This window comes from Pangasianodon hypophthalmus, chromosome 10, assembly GCF_027358585.1.
Source record: "Pangasianodon hypophthalmus isolate fPanHyp1 chromosome 10, fPanHyp1.pri, whole genome shotgun sequence".
In the NCBI taxonomy this organism is placed as follows: domain Eukaryota; kingdom Metazoa; phylum Chordata; class Actinopteri; order Siluriformes; family Pangasiidae; genus Pangasianodon; species Pangasianodon hypophthalmus.
The window spans coordinates 2555751-2572622 of record NC_069719.1 but is presented as its reverse complement, the minus strand read 5'-3'; the positions used below and the strand labels follow the sequence as shown (position 1 = coordinate 2572622).

Below are 16872 nucleotides of genomic sequence, written 5' to 3'. Positions count from 1 at the left end.
CAGACTGCATTGCATGGCGAATGAATTGTTTATTGAGAATGCTTGGATTTAATTATGTTGCTTTTTGTCGCCATGTTATAAAACAGTGAGCTGCACGAGAGCGAGCGTCACAACTCTTAACAACTTCGACATGCTTGTCAGTAGATTTGCCGACTTTTTAAACCGCTTTAGCAACTTGCCTAGAGATAAATCCTTGTTCCCATCGACCAATCGCTAACCACTGCTGTTTGTCCAACCTGCACACTACTTCTTCTTCATTTATACTCTTTTTTTTTTGTGATATTTACAGTACTAAAAGAGTTATTCTATGTTTAACTGTTTCCTTCATGTCTATTTCCCATCTCCTCACTACCACTGCATCATTTTGGTTGCATTCTTGATATAAATTATAGAATTTTGTCAATATGTTTGTTAGTTTGTTTGCGGTGCCGTGACTGACGACGAGGAAGACTTTCTATAAGAATCAATAAAAATCTATCATTTTCTACTCTGATAAAACGCTATTCTATTCCAGTCGAAATATCTTCCAAAAAAAAAAAAAAATCTTCCTACTTCGTGTAATTTTATTTAGAATATGATATGCAAATAGTCATGATGAATCAATGAATATGCAAATTAGTCTATGACGTCATCTGGCGACTTCAAGCTACTTTCCCCTGAGTGAATTATCGCTTTATTTGACGCATTAAACCTCCCTCTGAAACGAAGTCTCTTCTTTCTGTTGGTATTTTGGACTCAAGTGCAGTTTCATTTCCTTTGTGCTGTATTAAACGTGTGTGTGTGTGTGTGTGTGTGTGTGTGTGTGTGTGTGTGTGAGAGCAGAAGCCTGTGTATTTCCGGCTGCGCAGTGCTGAGACCGGCTGTGTGATGTCTCTCTCCGGGTCGCTGGATGACATCAAGCTGCTGAGAGTGCAGGTGCTGGAGGAGAACGGAGGAGAAGAGCAGGTGTGGCTTTACCAACACGGCCTGCTGCACTGCAAGGTACACACTCCACCTGTGTCTGTGTGTGTGTGTGTGTGTGTGTGTGTGTGTGTGTGTGTGTGGCTGTCGCATCCGTGCCACTTTACATGAGTTTTGGATTTAGTGTGATATAACTCTGAAATCAATTACGCACACACAGGAAGAAGAAAGCAATAATTTCTGCAGTCATTTAATTCTGTAAAAGAAAACAGCTTGTTAGAAATACGCCCGAATTTTATTAACAACAACTCATCCAGGCGAAACTGCCTTAAAATCAGGGCTAATCTTTTGCAGCAGGAGTGTGAGACTTTAAAAATAAAAAAATGCAGAAAAAAGCTAAATCTCTATCCCATAGTCGATTTCGGAAAAAGAAAAACAAAAAAAAAAAAATCCGAGATAAGAGAGGTTCGGAGGAGGGACGACATTAGAATGCGTATTTTTTGTTAAGCTGGCATGAGTTTTTCACTTTTTTTTTTTTACTTTTTTTTTTTTGATTAAGAAGAAAGCAAATCCTCGAAAACGCACACAAAGCATTTAGCCAGCCTACTAACATAGAACTAATTAAATATTAAAACCCCTTCGAAGAGCATGAAGAGCAGAGATTGTGTTAATTAATTATCATTGTTAAATGTTTTTTCTTGCTGTAGTGTTCAGTTTGTCGTCGCTTGATCTTTGGAAAAGCTCTGCTGTAGCAGATATCTGACGTCAGCTGTTCCTGTCGTCCGGCGTGCACAACGGGTTTGGGTTTACGCTTTAGGTTTTTAAAATAACGTTTTCATAACAGTTTAGAACGGTTGATGAACGGTCGATTTTGTTCGTTTTCGATTATGTTCAGTGAAACATTTTGTTCTTTTTCGTTTTCATTCTGATCTCTGATAATGTATATATTTACGTAAATTAAAGGGAGTCGATAGTTTTTGTGATTTATCTTTTTTATTTTCTAACTAGAAGCACATCATCCTCCTCAAACTGAGCCTCACGTCTAATCTCACCTAATCTCACCAAAGCGCAAAACAGCTAGGAATAAATAAGCTTATAAACAGAAGTGGGCCGAGGACTGACCCTGAGGGACGCCTTGTCTTCCACAGGCTGTGGATCATTTCTGCTTGTCAGGGGCGGGGAAAAGAAAACGCTGACAGCTGATGATTTGGGGTGAAGAGTTGTAAGCTGGGCTTTAAACGAGGAGGAAAATAAAACAATGTCACAGAGCGCAGACTGAGCCGGTTTTACACTGCACGACTTCAGCGGGCTTTTCTTACTGGATGAAGATCCTCTAACGATAGACCTGCGATTAAAGAAGATTACTTCGATCTGCTTACATCATTAATTTGAACGATCGTGCGGAAAAAACAAAAAAGTCCTGGGTATAAGAGTAGCAATGTCGTGCTTAAAAAAAAACCTTTGAAAAGTAGAAGAGTCGAGTTCGGAGCAGTTACTGGCTTGGAAAAGGAGAACAGCATGGAGTGTCCGTAGTGAACGGGAGCTTGAGGTAATAAGGATTATTTCTGACGGTTAGCATGTGTGGTAGCTTTGCACCTCGCTGTACGCGGAGACGTGCATGTAGACGTAACGTTATATTAATGAATTAACGTGAGCAGGTCTGGAATCCGTGTGTCTGAGAAAGAGGACGTGTGTTTAACACAGGAAGGTGAGAGAAGTGTGTGAAGGTGAACTTCTTGTGAGGACGTGAGGAAATGAAGGATCTGATGTTCACTCGTCGTATTGCGTTGCTCTTTACGTTTAGCGTTGCGGCCCATCCCTCGCTCCTGCCTCGCTTTAAAACCACCGTCATTACAGACACGTTCCAGCTTTATTCATCGGAACAGTTTTACAGTCTGTAGAAAGAACACGATGCTGATAATGACGGCCACTCGGCGCCGACGCACGTGAGCACGAGTGTCATCTTCACCAACACGCCCTGTCTCCTCAGGGCATCTCTCTCTCTCTCTCGCTCTGTCTCTCTCTCTCTCTCACTCTCGCTCTGTCTTGCTCTCTCGCTCTGTCTCTCTCTCGCTCTGTCTCTCTCTCTCGCTCTGTCTCTCTCTCTCGCTCTGTCTCTCACTCTGTCTCTTGCTCTCGCTCTGTCTCGCTCTCTCTCTGTCTCGCTCTGTCTCTCACTCTCTCTCGCTCTCTCTCTCTCTCTCTCTCTCTCTCTGTCTCTCTCACTCTCGCTCTGTCTTGCTCTCTCGCTCTGTCTCTCTCTCTCGCTCTGTCTCTCTCTCTCTCTCTGTCTCTTGCTCTCGCTCTCTCTTGCTCTCGCTCTGTCTCGCTCTCTCTCTCTGTCTCTCACTCTCTCTGTCTCGCTCTCTCGCTCTGTCTCTCACTCTCTCTCGCTCTGTCTCTTGTTCTCTGTCTCTCGCTCTCTCTTTCTCTCTCTCCGTCTCTCGCTCTCTCTGTCTGTCTTTCTCTCCCTCTCGCTCTCTGTCTCTCTCTCTGTCTTTCTCTCTCTCTCTCTCTCTCTCTCTCTCTCTGTCTGTCTCTCTCAATCTTTCTCTCTCTCTCTGTTTTATTATTTTTTTAATAATTATATAAACCCCCCACTTCCCTCCTCTTCTGTTCCCGCTTGTTGACTGGGAACGTTACAGCGTCTTCACTTTATAGAGTTTTAACTGCGTTTGTCAGTTTATTATTTTTCACCTCTAGAGAAAATTCTAATGAGTAATTAAATTAAAAAAATTATTTTATTTTTAATTAAATTATAATGTTGAAATTGGCAGAACTTTTGGATTGTTTCTCAAAAAGACAGAAATGTGTTTTGTTCAAAGAGGTGACACATGTTAAGTTCCTTTTATTTGGAAATGCTGTTTAATTAAAGTGTCTGGGTCAGGGCGTGTGTGTTTGTGTTTGTGTGTGTGTGAGTGTGTGTTTGTGCACTTAATAATTTGGCTCTGACAGTTTGGGCAAAAAAAGTAATAAACAAATTAGATGAGGCTGTGTTTTTGCATGCGAGTGTGTGTGTGTGTGTGTGTGCGCGTGCGTGCGTGCGTGCGTGCGCGCGCGTGTGTGTGTGTGTGTGTGTGTGTGTGTGTGTGTGGTGGCCCTGAACCCACTCAACACCGCACTCTGTCATCTGTTTGCTTGTTTGTTTAGTTGTGGGGGTTGGTTTTAATTTTTTGTATAGATACTGTATAGTTTAGTGTGTATTTTTTACGGAGTCTAAACTTCTGAATGAAATTGTATCTGATGCTAATCGCCGTGATATTAGTGAGTTTAGCTACACTTAGGCTTTGAACACCGTAATTGTGTTAAATTATCAATTTAAAAGATGTTGTAAGAAAATGACGGGGTGGTGTGAAGTGGAGCTACTGATATCACCCTGAAGTTGATGATTTTCCTAAAACAGCACATCCTGAAGTGTTTTATTCCAACACTAATTTGCCAGTGATTGTAATTTTTATTAAAGAATGACACATTGTACTTTTTATCTGTTTAACGTTACAGAACGGACGAGAGACGAGTTATTTTCCGTTCTCACTTCAGTTATAGCAGCTATAAACACTCGTTCCCTCATCAGCCTCTCTCTTCTCTCTCTCTTGAAGTTAATAAGGCAAAAAAAAAAAAAAAGCTTGTCATGTTACCGAGAAATGTTACCGTAAACTCCTCTCTCCTGAAGATGTCGGAAAATATACAAAGCGCTGAAACTGGAGACTCCTTCCATAAATGTTAAAATGTTATAAAATCTCCTTACGGAAAGCTTCACCATAACACACGTTTTTGATGTTTATGTGCCGAGTCCACCGTACGTATTGCTGTGAATGAACTGTTACTATAGACACGCTCAAGGCGCGGGGAATTGGGGCTCTGTGATTGGATAAACAAGCTCATTAATTATTCGTAAATTTCTCCAGATCACCTTAAGAAAAAAAAAAACAGTTAATTGAAGGTACAATGGAAACTGCCAGTGCCAGAGATGGTGTGTGTTTGTGTCTGTGTGTAGCACTGACTGCTTTTCACTCATATCCGTGTGTGTGTGTGCGTGTGTGTGTGTGCGTGTGTGTGTGTGCGTGTGTGTGTGTGCGTGTGTGTGTGTGTAGCTGTTGGAGGACTGCTGTCTGGAGCCCTCAGCGGGGATGATGATACCCGGGTGTCGTCTCAACGTCTCCCCAGAACACGGGAAGGACAATCAGTTTTGGAACATCACAGCCGACGGCCTCATACGCTCCAACCTCAAACCTGACCTGGTGCTGGAGGTCAAAGGTCAGTGTGGGGCTCCGCTAATGACCTTGTACTGAGGGCTTAGAGGTTTAAAAAGGTTGAAAGCAGTGTACAGAGACGAATCTCACACACACACACACACACACACATCTCACACACACATACACCTCAGGAATGCCTGTGTACACAGGATGAGCTTACACATGTAGCAGGGTGTGTCGTGTGTGTGTGTGTGTGTGTCAGTCAGGCAGAAGACACACCCTTGTGCTCAGGAAGCTATGAGAAGGTGGTGACGGGCTTCACACCACACCCGAGACACTCGGTTATCTGAGCAATGGTACCCTGACCTGTTAAGACAACATTCTGTTGTGGATGGCCACGCCTTAAAGAGACACACACACACACACACACACATCCCAGTTCCCTAACTTGACCCTGTACAAGCCTGAACACATCAGTGACAACTGAGCAAATTGGCCATGATCATGATCAGTTAATTAGCACACAATTGTTGTATTTTGAAATAGATCAGGTGCCAAAACTTTTCATTAGCTGAGCATCCAGAGGACCACTAGGGGGCAGCACAGGAAGCTGTGCTGGTGCTCTACAGAGAGCACGTGATTCAGACACGGCCTGTGAAATTCTCTAACTCTATTCACATGTACAACTTCACAAGTGTAGAATTTGAATAGATTTTAATATTAAGGTGTGTGTGATGAATATTAACGAGTGTGTAACGTTACAGACCGAGTGAATGTTCTGAGCAGTGTTGACTTAAACCACAATGCTGGATTCTTCAGCAAAGAAAATCCGAGAAAGCAAAAATCATTTTAGCATAAAGTTGAAATGTTTTGGCTTCAGTCTTTTTTATTTACATATTTATCTAATGTTGCTGATATTAAACTTCATTTCTTGTGTTAGAATTGACAGCTCGTCTTCACGCTTGAACCATTTTCATAAAATCAAAGCAGATGGAGTCTGAGTCCCAAATCTGCGATATACTACACTCACTAAAGCTGCAAGGATTAATCAACACAATCGTTATGAAAACATATTGTTGTTTTTTTTTTTAATATTTAATGCATCATTTACTTAAGCAACAACAGAGGTGTGTTACAGCGCACTGCTGCGTTCCCCGTGAAGCTGCAACTTGTAATTCTCCACCTACAACCGATAAACTCCACCACAAACATGAAATTTCACCTCAGCTACATGGGCTAGTCTTCTTAAATACCACTTCCTGCGCTGTTTATACAGAGTGACGTCAAAGCAACATGGAGTGAACAGTGTAAAGTCTTCTTCTCTACTTTTAATGAGTTTATAGCAGTACTGGCTTTAGATCAGTTCATATACACACACAGTAGTTGGCTAAATCTATAACACTGATTATACTAATCACTGTTTTGAGAAGCTAATCATTACTAATCATTAATAAACATTAGCGTTATCACTAGCCTTAGCCGTCTCGCTGTTGTCTGCTGCTGTTGTTGTTGTGCTGCAACTTCAGTCCAAACTGTAGCGTGAATGTTTGAAGGTCGCTACAGTAGAACAGAACCAGTAGTCACTCAGGCCTGGAACTGTAAAAGTGGAGCTTTTTATGAGCTTTACATGCTCTGACAGAGCAAACAAACGACACGTTTTTTCCCCCACTTCACGTGCCAAACATCCCGAGGTGGGCAGTGACGTTATTACACCTGGCAAATTACCGATTACATGAACGCAGCATAAGAGCGCACAGGCAGTAGCATGTAATATCACTGTGTGACCACTGGGGGCAGCAGAAGTGCTGTTACTACTGTACAACTCAGCGCTGTGTGTTTTCAGGCCCAACACTGAGGCAGGTTTAAACAACACACACACACACACACACACACACACTCTGACAGGTTTCATTTTGCACCGTGTTCATGCGAACGTGAATTTGAGGCCCTTAAAAGCGTGACTGCTAGAAAACACGAGGGAGAGCCGTGATATCTCCTTTCCCTGCACATCTGCAGCTGAAGAAATTGCGTATCGCAGACAGAACTGTGAATTAAAAAGAACAAACAAACAAACAACGACAACAACAATGCTGATAGTTTCACTTAAAACAGGAACACAAGCGTTTAAAACGAAAGCAGTGGAACGCTGTTGCTCGGTGAGGGAGATTTATTAAACCTCATAGCTTTCATTCCCGAGGCTATTAAATCGACTTCAAATACTTTTTTCCTAATGCTCACAACATGCTACTACGTTCTACCCTGCGTAGTGAGCACATATGGTACATTTGTGTTTAAAACCAATGAGAATATTGTTAATAATTTATACAATATACGGAAATACATTGATTCAGGAATTAAGGCTAGCTTAAAGTTAGCTCATATTAAGACGATGTTTTCTGTCCTGTATTAACAGGCCATTATTTTGTGGGTGTTTTTATCTCTCTCTCTCTCTCTCTCTTTTTTGTTCAATATTTTGTCCATTTTTACAGAATTTCCAGGAAGATATTTAGCTCAAGCTGCAGGGATTAGGCGCTCTGTGATTGGACGAAGATGTAAACGAGCTTGTTATTCATTCAGACGTTTTTCGGTATATATGAAGGTGCAAAAAAAAAAAAAAAACGCCTCAAAGCAGAAGCACTGACTTCAATACATCAGAGCTGTGAGTAAACAGGATCGCAGGACGGAAATGAGAAATGAGTAACTGCGGGATGAAATGTGGGATTCGGTCCCAGTGTGACGACGAGTTGACGTTGAGTTTTAACGCAAGAAATCGAGCTAAATATCAGTGACGATGAAACCTCAGTGTGGATAAATAAATCCAAATAAACCTGAAACATTACACACAGGAAAACAGCTGCTGCGTCTCAATTCGTCTAGTATTCATCCTAAACAGTACCTGAGATTAGAACGACTGCATCCCAAATCGTAGTGTGCTGAAATGAGAATCGCAGAGGTACCCGGATCGTCTGCTATTTCCGGGAGATTTTCGACGTGTGGATCCGTGGACACTTCTTCCGCTAATATTACCCACAAGTCCTTGCGTTCGGGAGGGATGAAGGAGTAGTTTCGTGACGGTTTACTTTGCCGAATTCAAGCACGCATTTTAGAGAGGTGGAACTGAAATGTGGGAAAGTAAATCAAGCGACTGGTAAAATAATGATATAAGGAATAATGAATGAAGAAAAGCTGAAATGCAGCGAGGAGTTTGTTTACGGTGACGGCGTGCGTAACTAGGCAACAGCGTTCTCTTCCAGAGTAGATGCTGAAACGTACACGTCTGAAATTCCTCCGCACGACCCGACGTTTAACTTGTTCACGTGCGTGTACTCTTTTGTGAAGAAAAGTTTATAGCTAAACCCAATACCAGCTTTTTCCACCAGGTGAATTGATAAAATGAACTCACTTGTTCTCCTTTATCTCTACACTCATCTTTCAGAGTCTGAACTAAAGCAGCTGTGTCTTACAGTAGAGGTGTGAAATCCTAAACACACACACACACACACACACACACACACACACTTGAATTCTTCTTGTTTTAACTCCTGACGCACGTAAACAAGTTGAACGCCGGGTCGTAGGGAGGAATTTCAGGCGTGTCACTTTCAGCAGCGTGACATTCAACGTGTTTGTTTAATGTTTTAAATAAAAAGAGTCATGAGAATATTCCAGTACTACAGACGTACTACAGGAAGTCATGTGACCTTTCAGGACATTGGTGTCCATGTTACAGTAATATACAGTAGTTAGGAGTGCTTCTAAAACGCTATAAAGGGCAATTCCTGCGTTACAGATGTGACATTAGCTAACAGAATGTCTCTGAGTGGAAGCTTGGGATCAGTGAGCTGATTGACAACATGTCATTTAACCGAGACAACTCTTAAACTCGTGAATTAAGAATTAATTCATTTCAAATACACAGCGATTTATGCAACATCAAACATTTTTAAACACAAAAAGCCTTAGATGTAGAACATGAAAGAGACTTGAATGAACTTGAAGCTGGTGTTATGGATGTGACGCGTCTGAACCAGTCCGCCCTTCATACAGCTGATGTATACACAATGCTATTTCTCTAGAATTTGACCAGAAAAGTTAAATATACACCAAATATAGACTATTCAACATTTTAAAAGTAGTATGCACACACAACCTTGACATTTGTGTGGAATTGTCCTACATTTATTTGAAAAAATAAAACACATGAAGCAGTTTATGTGCATAACGAACCTGAAACACACGCTGAACTGTTGACCATTTAATCAGGAGCTCCACCTTGTGGCTGTGCTCGGTACTGCAGTTAAACATTTCCATGCTGTGTTGCTGAAAGGTGGCGTCAGTAAAACTTTTCCGGCTGAAAGCGTTTTATTAGCAGGTTTATAAAATGACAAAGACACACGTTTTGTTTGAGCATCATGTGGAATTGCATGTCAGCAGGGTTACGTGTTCGCTAGGGTCATAGCGATCGATCTGTGGTCTAAATCATTATTACATGCTAAATGAAATGTTCTTACAGTATAATTAAAATTAGTGATTGTGTAACTTCCTCATTACCTCTGAGACACTGTATATGAGCTAATGATTAGCAGCACACCATGGGAACGTACATCGAAATGTACAGAGATGAAAAATTCCCAGTCGGATTCACTTCATGCCTTTGAGTTCATACGTGACGTTACGGCCACAATAGCTGCATTACCTTAAACTATCAGCATTTAGTACTTTATAAAATATTCTGTTATCAAAAAACAACCACCATGTAACAATGTTTTCGGTCGATCTTCTTTTTTTCTTCACCACGTCATCGCCTTCGAGTCCTCTAGCTAACGTTATTAGACAGCTACACGATTTAAAAACGAAAAAGTGCTGCATTAGTGATGTTAGGATTTAAAATACACACACACACACACACACACACACACTTGGGACTGAAGACTAGCTAACAGTAGCTCACTTTACAGAGGAATATTCACTGTAGTTTCCTGTATGAAACGATATATATAACGATATAATACCGACATTGTGATACACTGTCATTAGATTTCTGACATATCACTGGTATCCTGATTTATTTTTCTAACTAATTTTTATTTTAAATCATTATAAACGCTGGAGAAGTTTTGTAACTTGTAAAGAAATTACATATTTTACTTCCTATATATTTTTTTTTTAGGTTTCAGTATTTTATTTTTGTGCACATAAACCAAGTTTTTTAGTTTAGTTTTTTTTTTTTCTTTTAATGTTAAGACAGTTTTGCTAGCAGGTTGCTTGCCTGTATCTCGTGTTTTCATCAGATCTCCTAGCACAAACACCGCCATTACACAATTTTCAGGAAGATGTTATCTCAGTGTGCAGGGAATCTCTGCTCTGTGATTGGTCGAAGCTGCAAATTCACTTAGTAATTATTCAGAAATTAATCAGTATATATATATATATATATATATATATATATATATTAGGTCCCAACTGCATTACCAAGTTCAGCCACAAGGGGGTTTGTTTTATATCACAAACGACAGCATGCTGATATTTTATATAGCTTTAAAAACTGTTAATTACTACTTTTTTTGCAAATATTTTAACTAAAATATTTATGGTAAAGATTTTGTAAAGTAATTCTATTGTCAATATTGAAATTGCAATTTTTTTAGCCTTTACAGTGATAATGTAGTTTAGTTTATTTTAGCATATCACTGTACAGGAGGCTAAAAAAATTAGCCTGCAGTGTTACATATTGTTGTTTAATTAACTAATTAATTACATTTATTCATCTCTTTCTAAAGGGGGAAGAAACATGTGTGGGGACAGAATACATTTCTTTATATTGCATTGTATTCAGGTTGACAGCAAAGAAAAAAAAATAGGCGAGCTGCTTCTTCAGTCCGCATTTTCTATCCCGTTTTTTCCCCCACAGGTTTAAAGGCAAATGATTTATGTTTAAAGTCTAGACACTATTGAAAAACCCATCTTGGATGCTTTTACTTGAGGAAAAATCTGACAATTAGCTCAGACATTTTTTCAGTATGGTGAAAGTTCGGGGTTAATGCTAATTAGCAGTGTAATTACTGTCACATTTTATTCATATGTATATGACATATACCAACACATCTGAGGAAAATGTTGATATTCCCAACACTTCGCTTGTGTTTCAGTGATCATTCTGCTTTTAGATTGTGTTGTACACAACTATTCAAGCTATGTGCTACCTAGCTAATTTATTAGCCTCAGTTATAAGCCTATTTACTTGTGCTAACATTCAGCACGCTCCTGTTTTCCAGGTGGACAGCAGTACGACAAAAACCAGGTGATCCTGAACTCGTTTGACGAGCAGAAACCTAACCAGAGGTGGACGGTGGAAATCCTGTAACACCTGACGTCTAGCGAGAGCTGTGCAATAACGTCTCCTCTCACAGTGGGCCCTGTGGTGCAGCTCCACCACTGAGACCTATGAGCCTCACGGTGCAGCTCCACCAGGAGGACTGACTCGAACAAGTCTGTGAGGTCGTTCCTGGAGCCAGGACGTGCCCCATCCTTCTCACTTTAACATGCGTCACAGGTGTAATGCCACAGGATGGCCACAGGTGGCGCTCAGACACCACAGATCTGACCCGTCGTTCACTCCATGCAATATTTTACAGTGTTAGAGTAAAAATGAGGTGTTGAGAGTGTGTGAGCTGTAAACCACTCACCTTTAAGTGCCTGACTTTTTATTCCCCTGCTCTTCTTCCACTCTGTGTTTCACTGTCGCGTCTTCTGTTGTACATTTTCTTTTAAAAGCTGTAAAGAATTCCGCTGTTTTATTAAGAATAAAATGTTTTATTCGTGTCTCTCAATCCATCTACAAATGATTGGATATAAAACTGTTGAAATATTTACACACACACACACACATTCCCAACAACCCCACTGTACTCAAATTATAACTCTGTCGTTCAAACTACTTCCTGATCACTACTTGCCCCAGCTACCAGTAAAAAGAAAGAGAAAAGAGAAAACACACACACACACACACACACACACACACACACACACCACAAGCCAGATTATAATCTGACTCTTAAGGAAAACAAACACTTCGACATACCACACAAAGTGCCAGTTTTGAACAAGTCTAATCACTGACAAATATTTTCTCTGTAGATGTTGATGTAGATAAAAAAAAAAGGAAAAAAAACAACATGGTGTCTGATAAATCCAGCATTATTAGCCGTGTGAGCATTTGGTTTGCTGTTTTATTATTGTTCTTATTTTTCCTTCTATGACACTGGGCTCATGGGACTTCCTGTAGCTTCGTCCAATCAGCTACTTGTTATTGTGAGTAAAACGAATTCAATACAATTGTTTTATTTGTATAGCTTTTTTTTTTTTTTTGTAATGGACAAAGCAGCTTTACAGAAATATATAAATTCAGGATATAAATTTTATATTTATAAATTTATCCCTAATGAGCAAGCCAGAGGCGACGGTGGTGAGGAAAAACTCCCTGAGACGACATGAGGTAGAAACCTCATGACTCAAAAGGGACGCATCCTCACCTGGGTGACCCCGGATAGCGCGATTATAAATATACACGAGTAAATGAAGCAGTTTATTTGCATGTTACGTATGTGGAGCGAGATTAACGCTGCGTTCGACTCGCCTCAGAAGCGGAAACTTGGGATTACGCCATTTTCAACCTTCTTTCGTTTGAGCTACAAAATGGGGTGAGAAATATGGACGCCTCCATGTTCATCTTTTATTAGCAACAAGCTAGCCAGCTAACAGATGTATATTTTTCTCCTCAGAGCCGTGAACCGTGTCAGTGTTAAATCTGTAACAGGTGAATGTGTCTGTGTGCTGATTGAGCTAAAGCTAATACGTTTATATACAGTACAACTCTGTTAAAAGGAAGAAATGCTGCTGCTGTGATTACTGCTGATGCTGCGAGCAGCCATGTTGATTTAACGTCACTTGCTGAACTTGGGGTTGAGGAGACCATGCTGAGTTGAGGAGGCATTTTCTTAGTTTTTTTCTAGTCGGAGTTCAGAAAGTACGAGTTTAGTCGAATGCCGCATTAATGCTAACGTTACCGTAATGAGAAGTTTCAGGGAAACGTCATCAGCGTGATTATTAAACGTACAGCGAGACCGAATGCAGTAAAGTCACTCAGCGTTTCATATTTGCCTGAGATTCAGGAATGCTCTGACCGTCGAAAATATTATTATAATTATCCATCACCATATACTATACAATCATCCTTACTCATCAACTGGTGCTGATTTTAGTTCATATTTTTAACCTTTAAGGTGAGTGAATGTTCTGCATCCTCACTGAATCTTAGTTTCATGTCCATCACGCAGCCATAGACCCTCATAATTATTTTAATTTTTCATTTTAAGCGGTGTATACATGAACGGAGATCTCAATCAGATTATTCATTTTTTAATGATTAGGCATCATGTAAACATAGTTAGTGTTACAAACATACGTACCTTCACGCTTTGTGGCCGTTTCAGATGGTGGTAATAACTCTGATTCACTCTATCTTCCTACGACAGCTCAATATTTCTTACGTGATTTCGATACATAAATAAACTACATCAGAATACGTGTTTCCTGAGAGAACTGCAGGCATCATCAGGACGACTGTAACTCCGACTGTACTTCTGTACGATAGTTTTATTCCCAAATGTTTAATATTTATAAATAATCTGTGTTTTTTTAAATAACGTGACTTGTTTTGTTGGCACTTTGTTACAAAAACCCGGGCAAAATGAAATGCATATGTAATACCTATAGACGCATTTAGACATGGATATGGTTTCACACTTAGAAAGCTCAGGTTTGTCAGAGCGCTCTGAAAAGAAGGTGTGTATTTATCCTGCGTTCACACCAGCAAACGTTTCTTTCAACATGTTACACTAAAATTAAGGTTTTTGGCAGAAAAAAAAAATGAATCTGATTAACGGGAATTTTGGTAAATGTTTAGGACGGGTTTCTGGCGTCGTTCCTGATTCTCAGATTTTTGATTCTCAATCAACAGAGTTTACGGCACAAAATGAAGAAAAAAAATATAATTGTGATTTTCTCCTTTCCCATTGTTTAATCATGATTATAAAATTGTAAGCAAAAGTGACGAGTAACAGCGACATGCTCAAACGATACAGTAAAGCGTATATGTACTTACTACTACGATGTCAGGCCACGCCCACTGTCAGTGATGTCACTTGCTAGCATGAGTGCAGGGTAGCTGAGGAATCTTTATGGTGGATTTATGACTCGTTGCGTTCACGAGCTTTAGGTAATTGTGTTGATGCGCTTGAGATTGTGAGATCAGATCAGTCCGATTGTGTACACCAGACCCCACCTAGGTGCAGAGTTGTTGTTTTTTTTTTGGGGTGTGTGTGTGTGTGTGTGTCATTCAGAGTCATTCAGCGTCAAGTTTAATCCTGATCACTGGTCTCCGTTTCCATGGAGACAGATCCATCCTCAGTGAGCAAACCTCATTTCCTTGCTTGTTACTATGGTCACTCGTCCTGCTCCTTGGCGACGGTTACTACGGTTTTGCCACGGGCGTGGCCCTGTTCCACTTTCTGCATGGCCTGAGGGACCTGAGAGAAGGAGAACGTCTGCTCCACCACCGGACGGATCTACAGACAGAGAGAGAGAGAGAGAGAGAGAGAGAGAGAGGGAAGGAGAGTGAGAAATAGAAAGGGAGAGAGACAGTGAGAGGAAGGAAGAGAGATAGAGGCACAGTGAGTGAGAGAGAGAGAGAGAGAGAGAGAGAGATACACAGGAGGAGAGAGAAGAAGAGAGACAAATGGGGAGAAACAGATGGAGGGACAGGGAGAGAGAGAGAGGAAGAATTGAGAGGAGAGAAAGAGAAGAGACAGAAGGACAGAGATACAGAGGCAGAGAGAAAATGAGGTAACAACAAAGATGGATGGAAGACAAAAAAAAGAGGGGAGAAGAGGAGTGGAAGGAAGAAAAAGAACGATAGAAGATAAATGGGATGGAGAGATATCGATGAGGAGAAACAGGAGGAGGAAGAAGAGAGAAAAGGGGCAAGGTAGTGATAGAATGAAGGAGAGGAGAGAGAAGCGAAATACAAAAGAAAAGAAAAAGGAAAGAAAAGACAGGATGTGATGCATTTTCTTTTAATCTCTCTTTCACTCTCTTTCTCACACACACACACACACACAGCAGCTTCCAGAAAGCGTTGCTGTAATGAGCTATAATGATGAGGTCATGATGTTATCAGTGGGCACTATCACCATGGCGATCACACCGATGATCTCATGGTGGTGGTAATGGAGCGAAATCAACTTGACGCTACAAACACACACACAAACACACACACACACACATGCGAGAGATGGAGAGATATTTCTCTCTCTCTCTCTCTCTCTCTCTCTCTTCACTGTCATGTCCAATAAAAACATCTGCTTTTATATATATATATATTTTTTTATAACTGAACATCCCAGTTTGTCACTGAAGCTATGAGGCTAATGTTGCTAACAAGTAAAAGAAGCTTATCGCTACCAGTTTAGCATTTTTCAAACTGCACGTCTAAATCTACACTCGCTTCAAAACACATCATCTGGACATAATCAGTTTCAGAAAATCACAGAATGTGTCTGAAAATAAAAACTGAATACACAAATCAAACAGGAAATTGCAACATACAACTCCGCCTTGAAACTTTAGGCCACGCCCCATTCCTCAGTCTGATGGTGTGCTGCGACTTTTCTTAGATATGTGACTTTGTAATGCTTTTGAATTTGCAACTCCAGACCTTTACAATGCAATGTAAAGTATGTGCACCCCTGACCATCACACTTGTACGTATCTCATATCACATTTATTCCCCTGTGTTTGCTGTTATAATGAGCTCCACTCTTCTGGGAAGTCTTTCCACTAGATGTTGGAGCGTGGCTGTGTGGATTTGTGTTCATTCAGCTACAAGAGCATTAGTGAGGTCAGGCGCTGATGTTTGGATGTCGAGGAGGTCTGGGGTTCAGTCTGTGTTCAGTGGGGTTGAGGTCAGGGCTCTGTGCAGGACACTCGAGTTCTTCCACTCCAACCTTCACACACCATGTCTTCATGGAGCTCGCTTTGTGCACAGGGGCATTGTCACGCTGGGGCAGGTTTGAGCCTCTTAGTTCCAGTGAAGGGAAATTGAAATGCAACATCATGCAGAGACGTTCTCGACAACTGTGTGCCAACAGTTTGGTGAAGAACCACATGAGTGTGTTCTTCAGGCGTCCAGAAACGTTTGCTCATATAGTGTGTATATAGTTAAAATTCTCTGGACTAGTAAATCACACCGTTAATAAGATAATTAGATAAAAACTGCTCATCACATTATGATGTTTTGTCTAATTATTTATTACTCCAGTACAGGATCACGGTGTAGATGACTTTGGTACTGTGAAGCCTGAACTACTTCCTGTTTTAGTCACTACATTATTGGGAAATTAGTGTTCTTTCAGGATTTAGCAGTATGTGTTGATTTATATCGATTCACCTCACATAACTGCTAACGATTACTATTATTAACTATTGCTTAGTAACTCTGTGGTGTGCTATGCATGTACTCCATCCTACTTAGCGTTTTCTTTTCTTGACAATAGGAGTGAGTTGTACCTTTCCTGCGTCCACGATTTCGCTCACGTCGTCCAGCGCAGGGCCGCTCGGAGCGAAGAACCCCCAGCGATAGTGTGCGCCTTTAGTCAGGTGCTGCGTGAAGGAAAAGGGGAGAGGAGAAACGATCACAAGGCCATATTCATCACACTCA

The 16872-nt window shown here is 40.7% G+C and overlaps 2 protein-coding genes across 3 annotated transcripts in view; one reads left to right on the top strand and one right to left on the bottom strand.

The window, feature by feature from the left end:
- The window catches only part of crybg1a (crystallin beta-gamma domain containing 1a), a 95168-nt gene extending 83242 nt beyond the window's left edge, over positions 1–11926 (top strand). For both annotated transcript variants that reach the window (XM_053237390.1, XM_034308060.2), the window contains 3 exons: positions 823–981; positions 4995–5157; positions 11372–11926. In XM_053237390.1, the coding sequence (XP_053093365.1) occupies positions 823–981; positions 4995–5157; positions 11372–11460 (411 nt within the window). In that variant the 3' untranslated portion in view covers positions 11461–11926. The remainder of the gene's footprint in view (positions 1–822; positions 982–4994; positions 5158–11371) is intronic.
- Positions 11927–12431: 505 nt separating this feature from the next.
- Positions 12432–16872, bottom strand: part of rtn4ip1 (reticulon 4 interacting protein 1) — a 16896-nt gene continuing 12455 nt past the window's right edge. Inside the window, exons 8-9 of the mRNA XM_026911652.3 lie at positions 16722–16814; positions 12432–14722 (exon numbers count right to left, since the gene is read on the bottom strand). Coding sequence (XP_026767453.2) covers positions 14600–14722; positions 16722–16814 — 216 coding nt within the window. The 3' untranslated portion in view covers positions 12432–14599. The remainder of the gene's footprint in view (positions 14723–16721; positions 16815–16872) is intronic.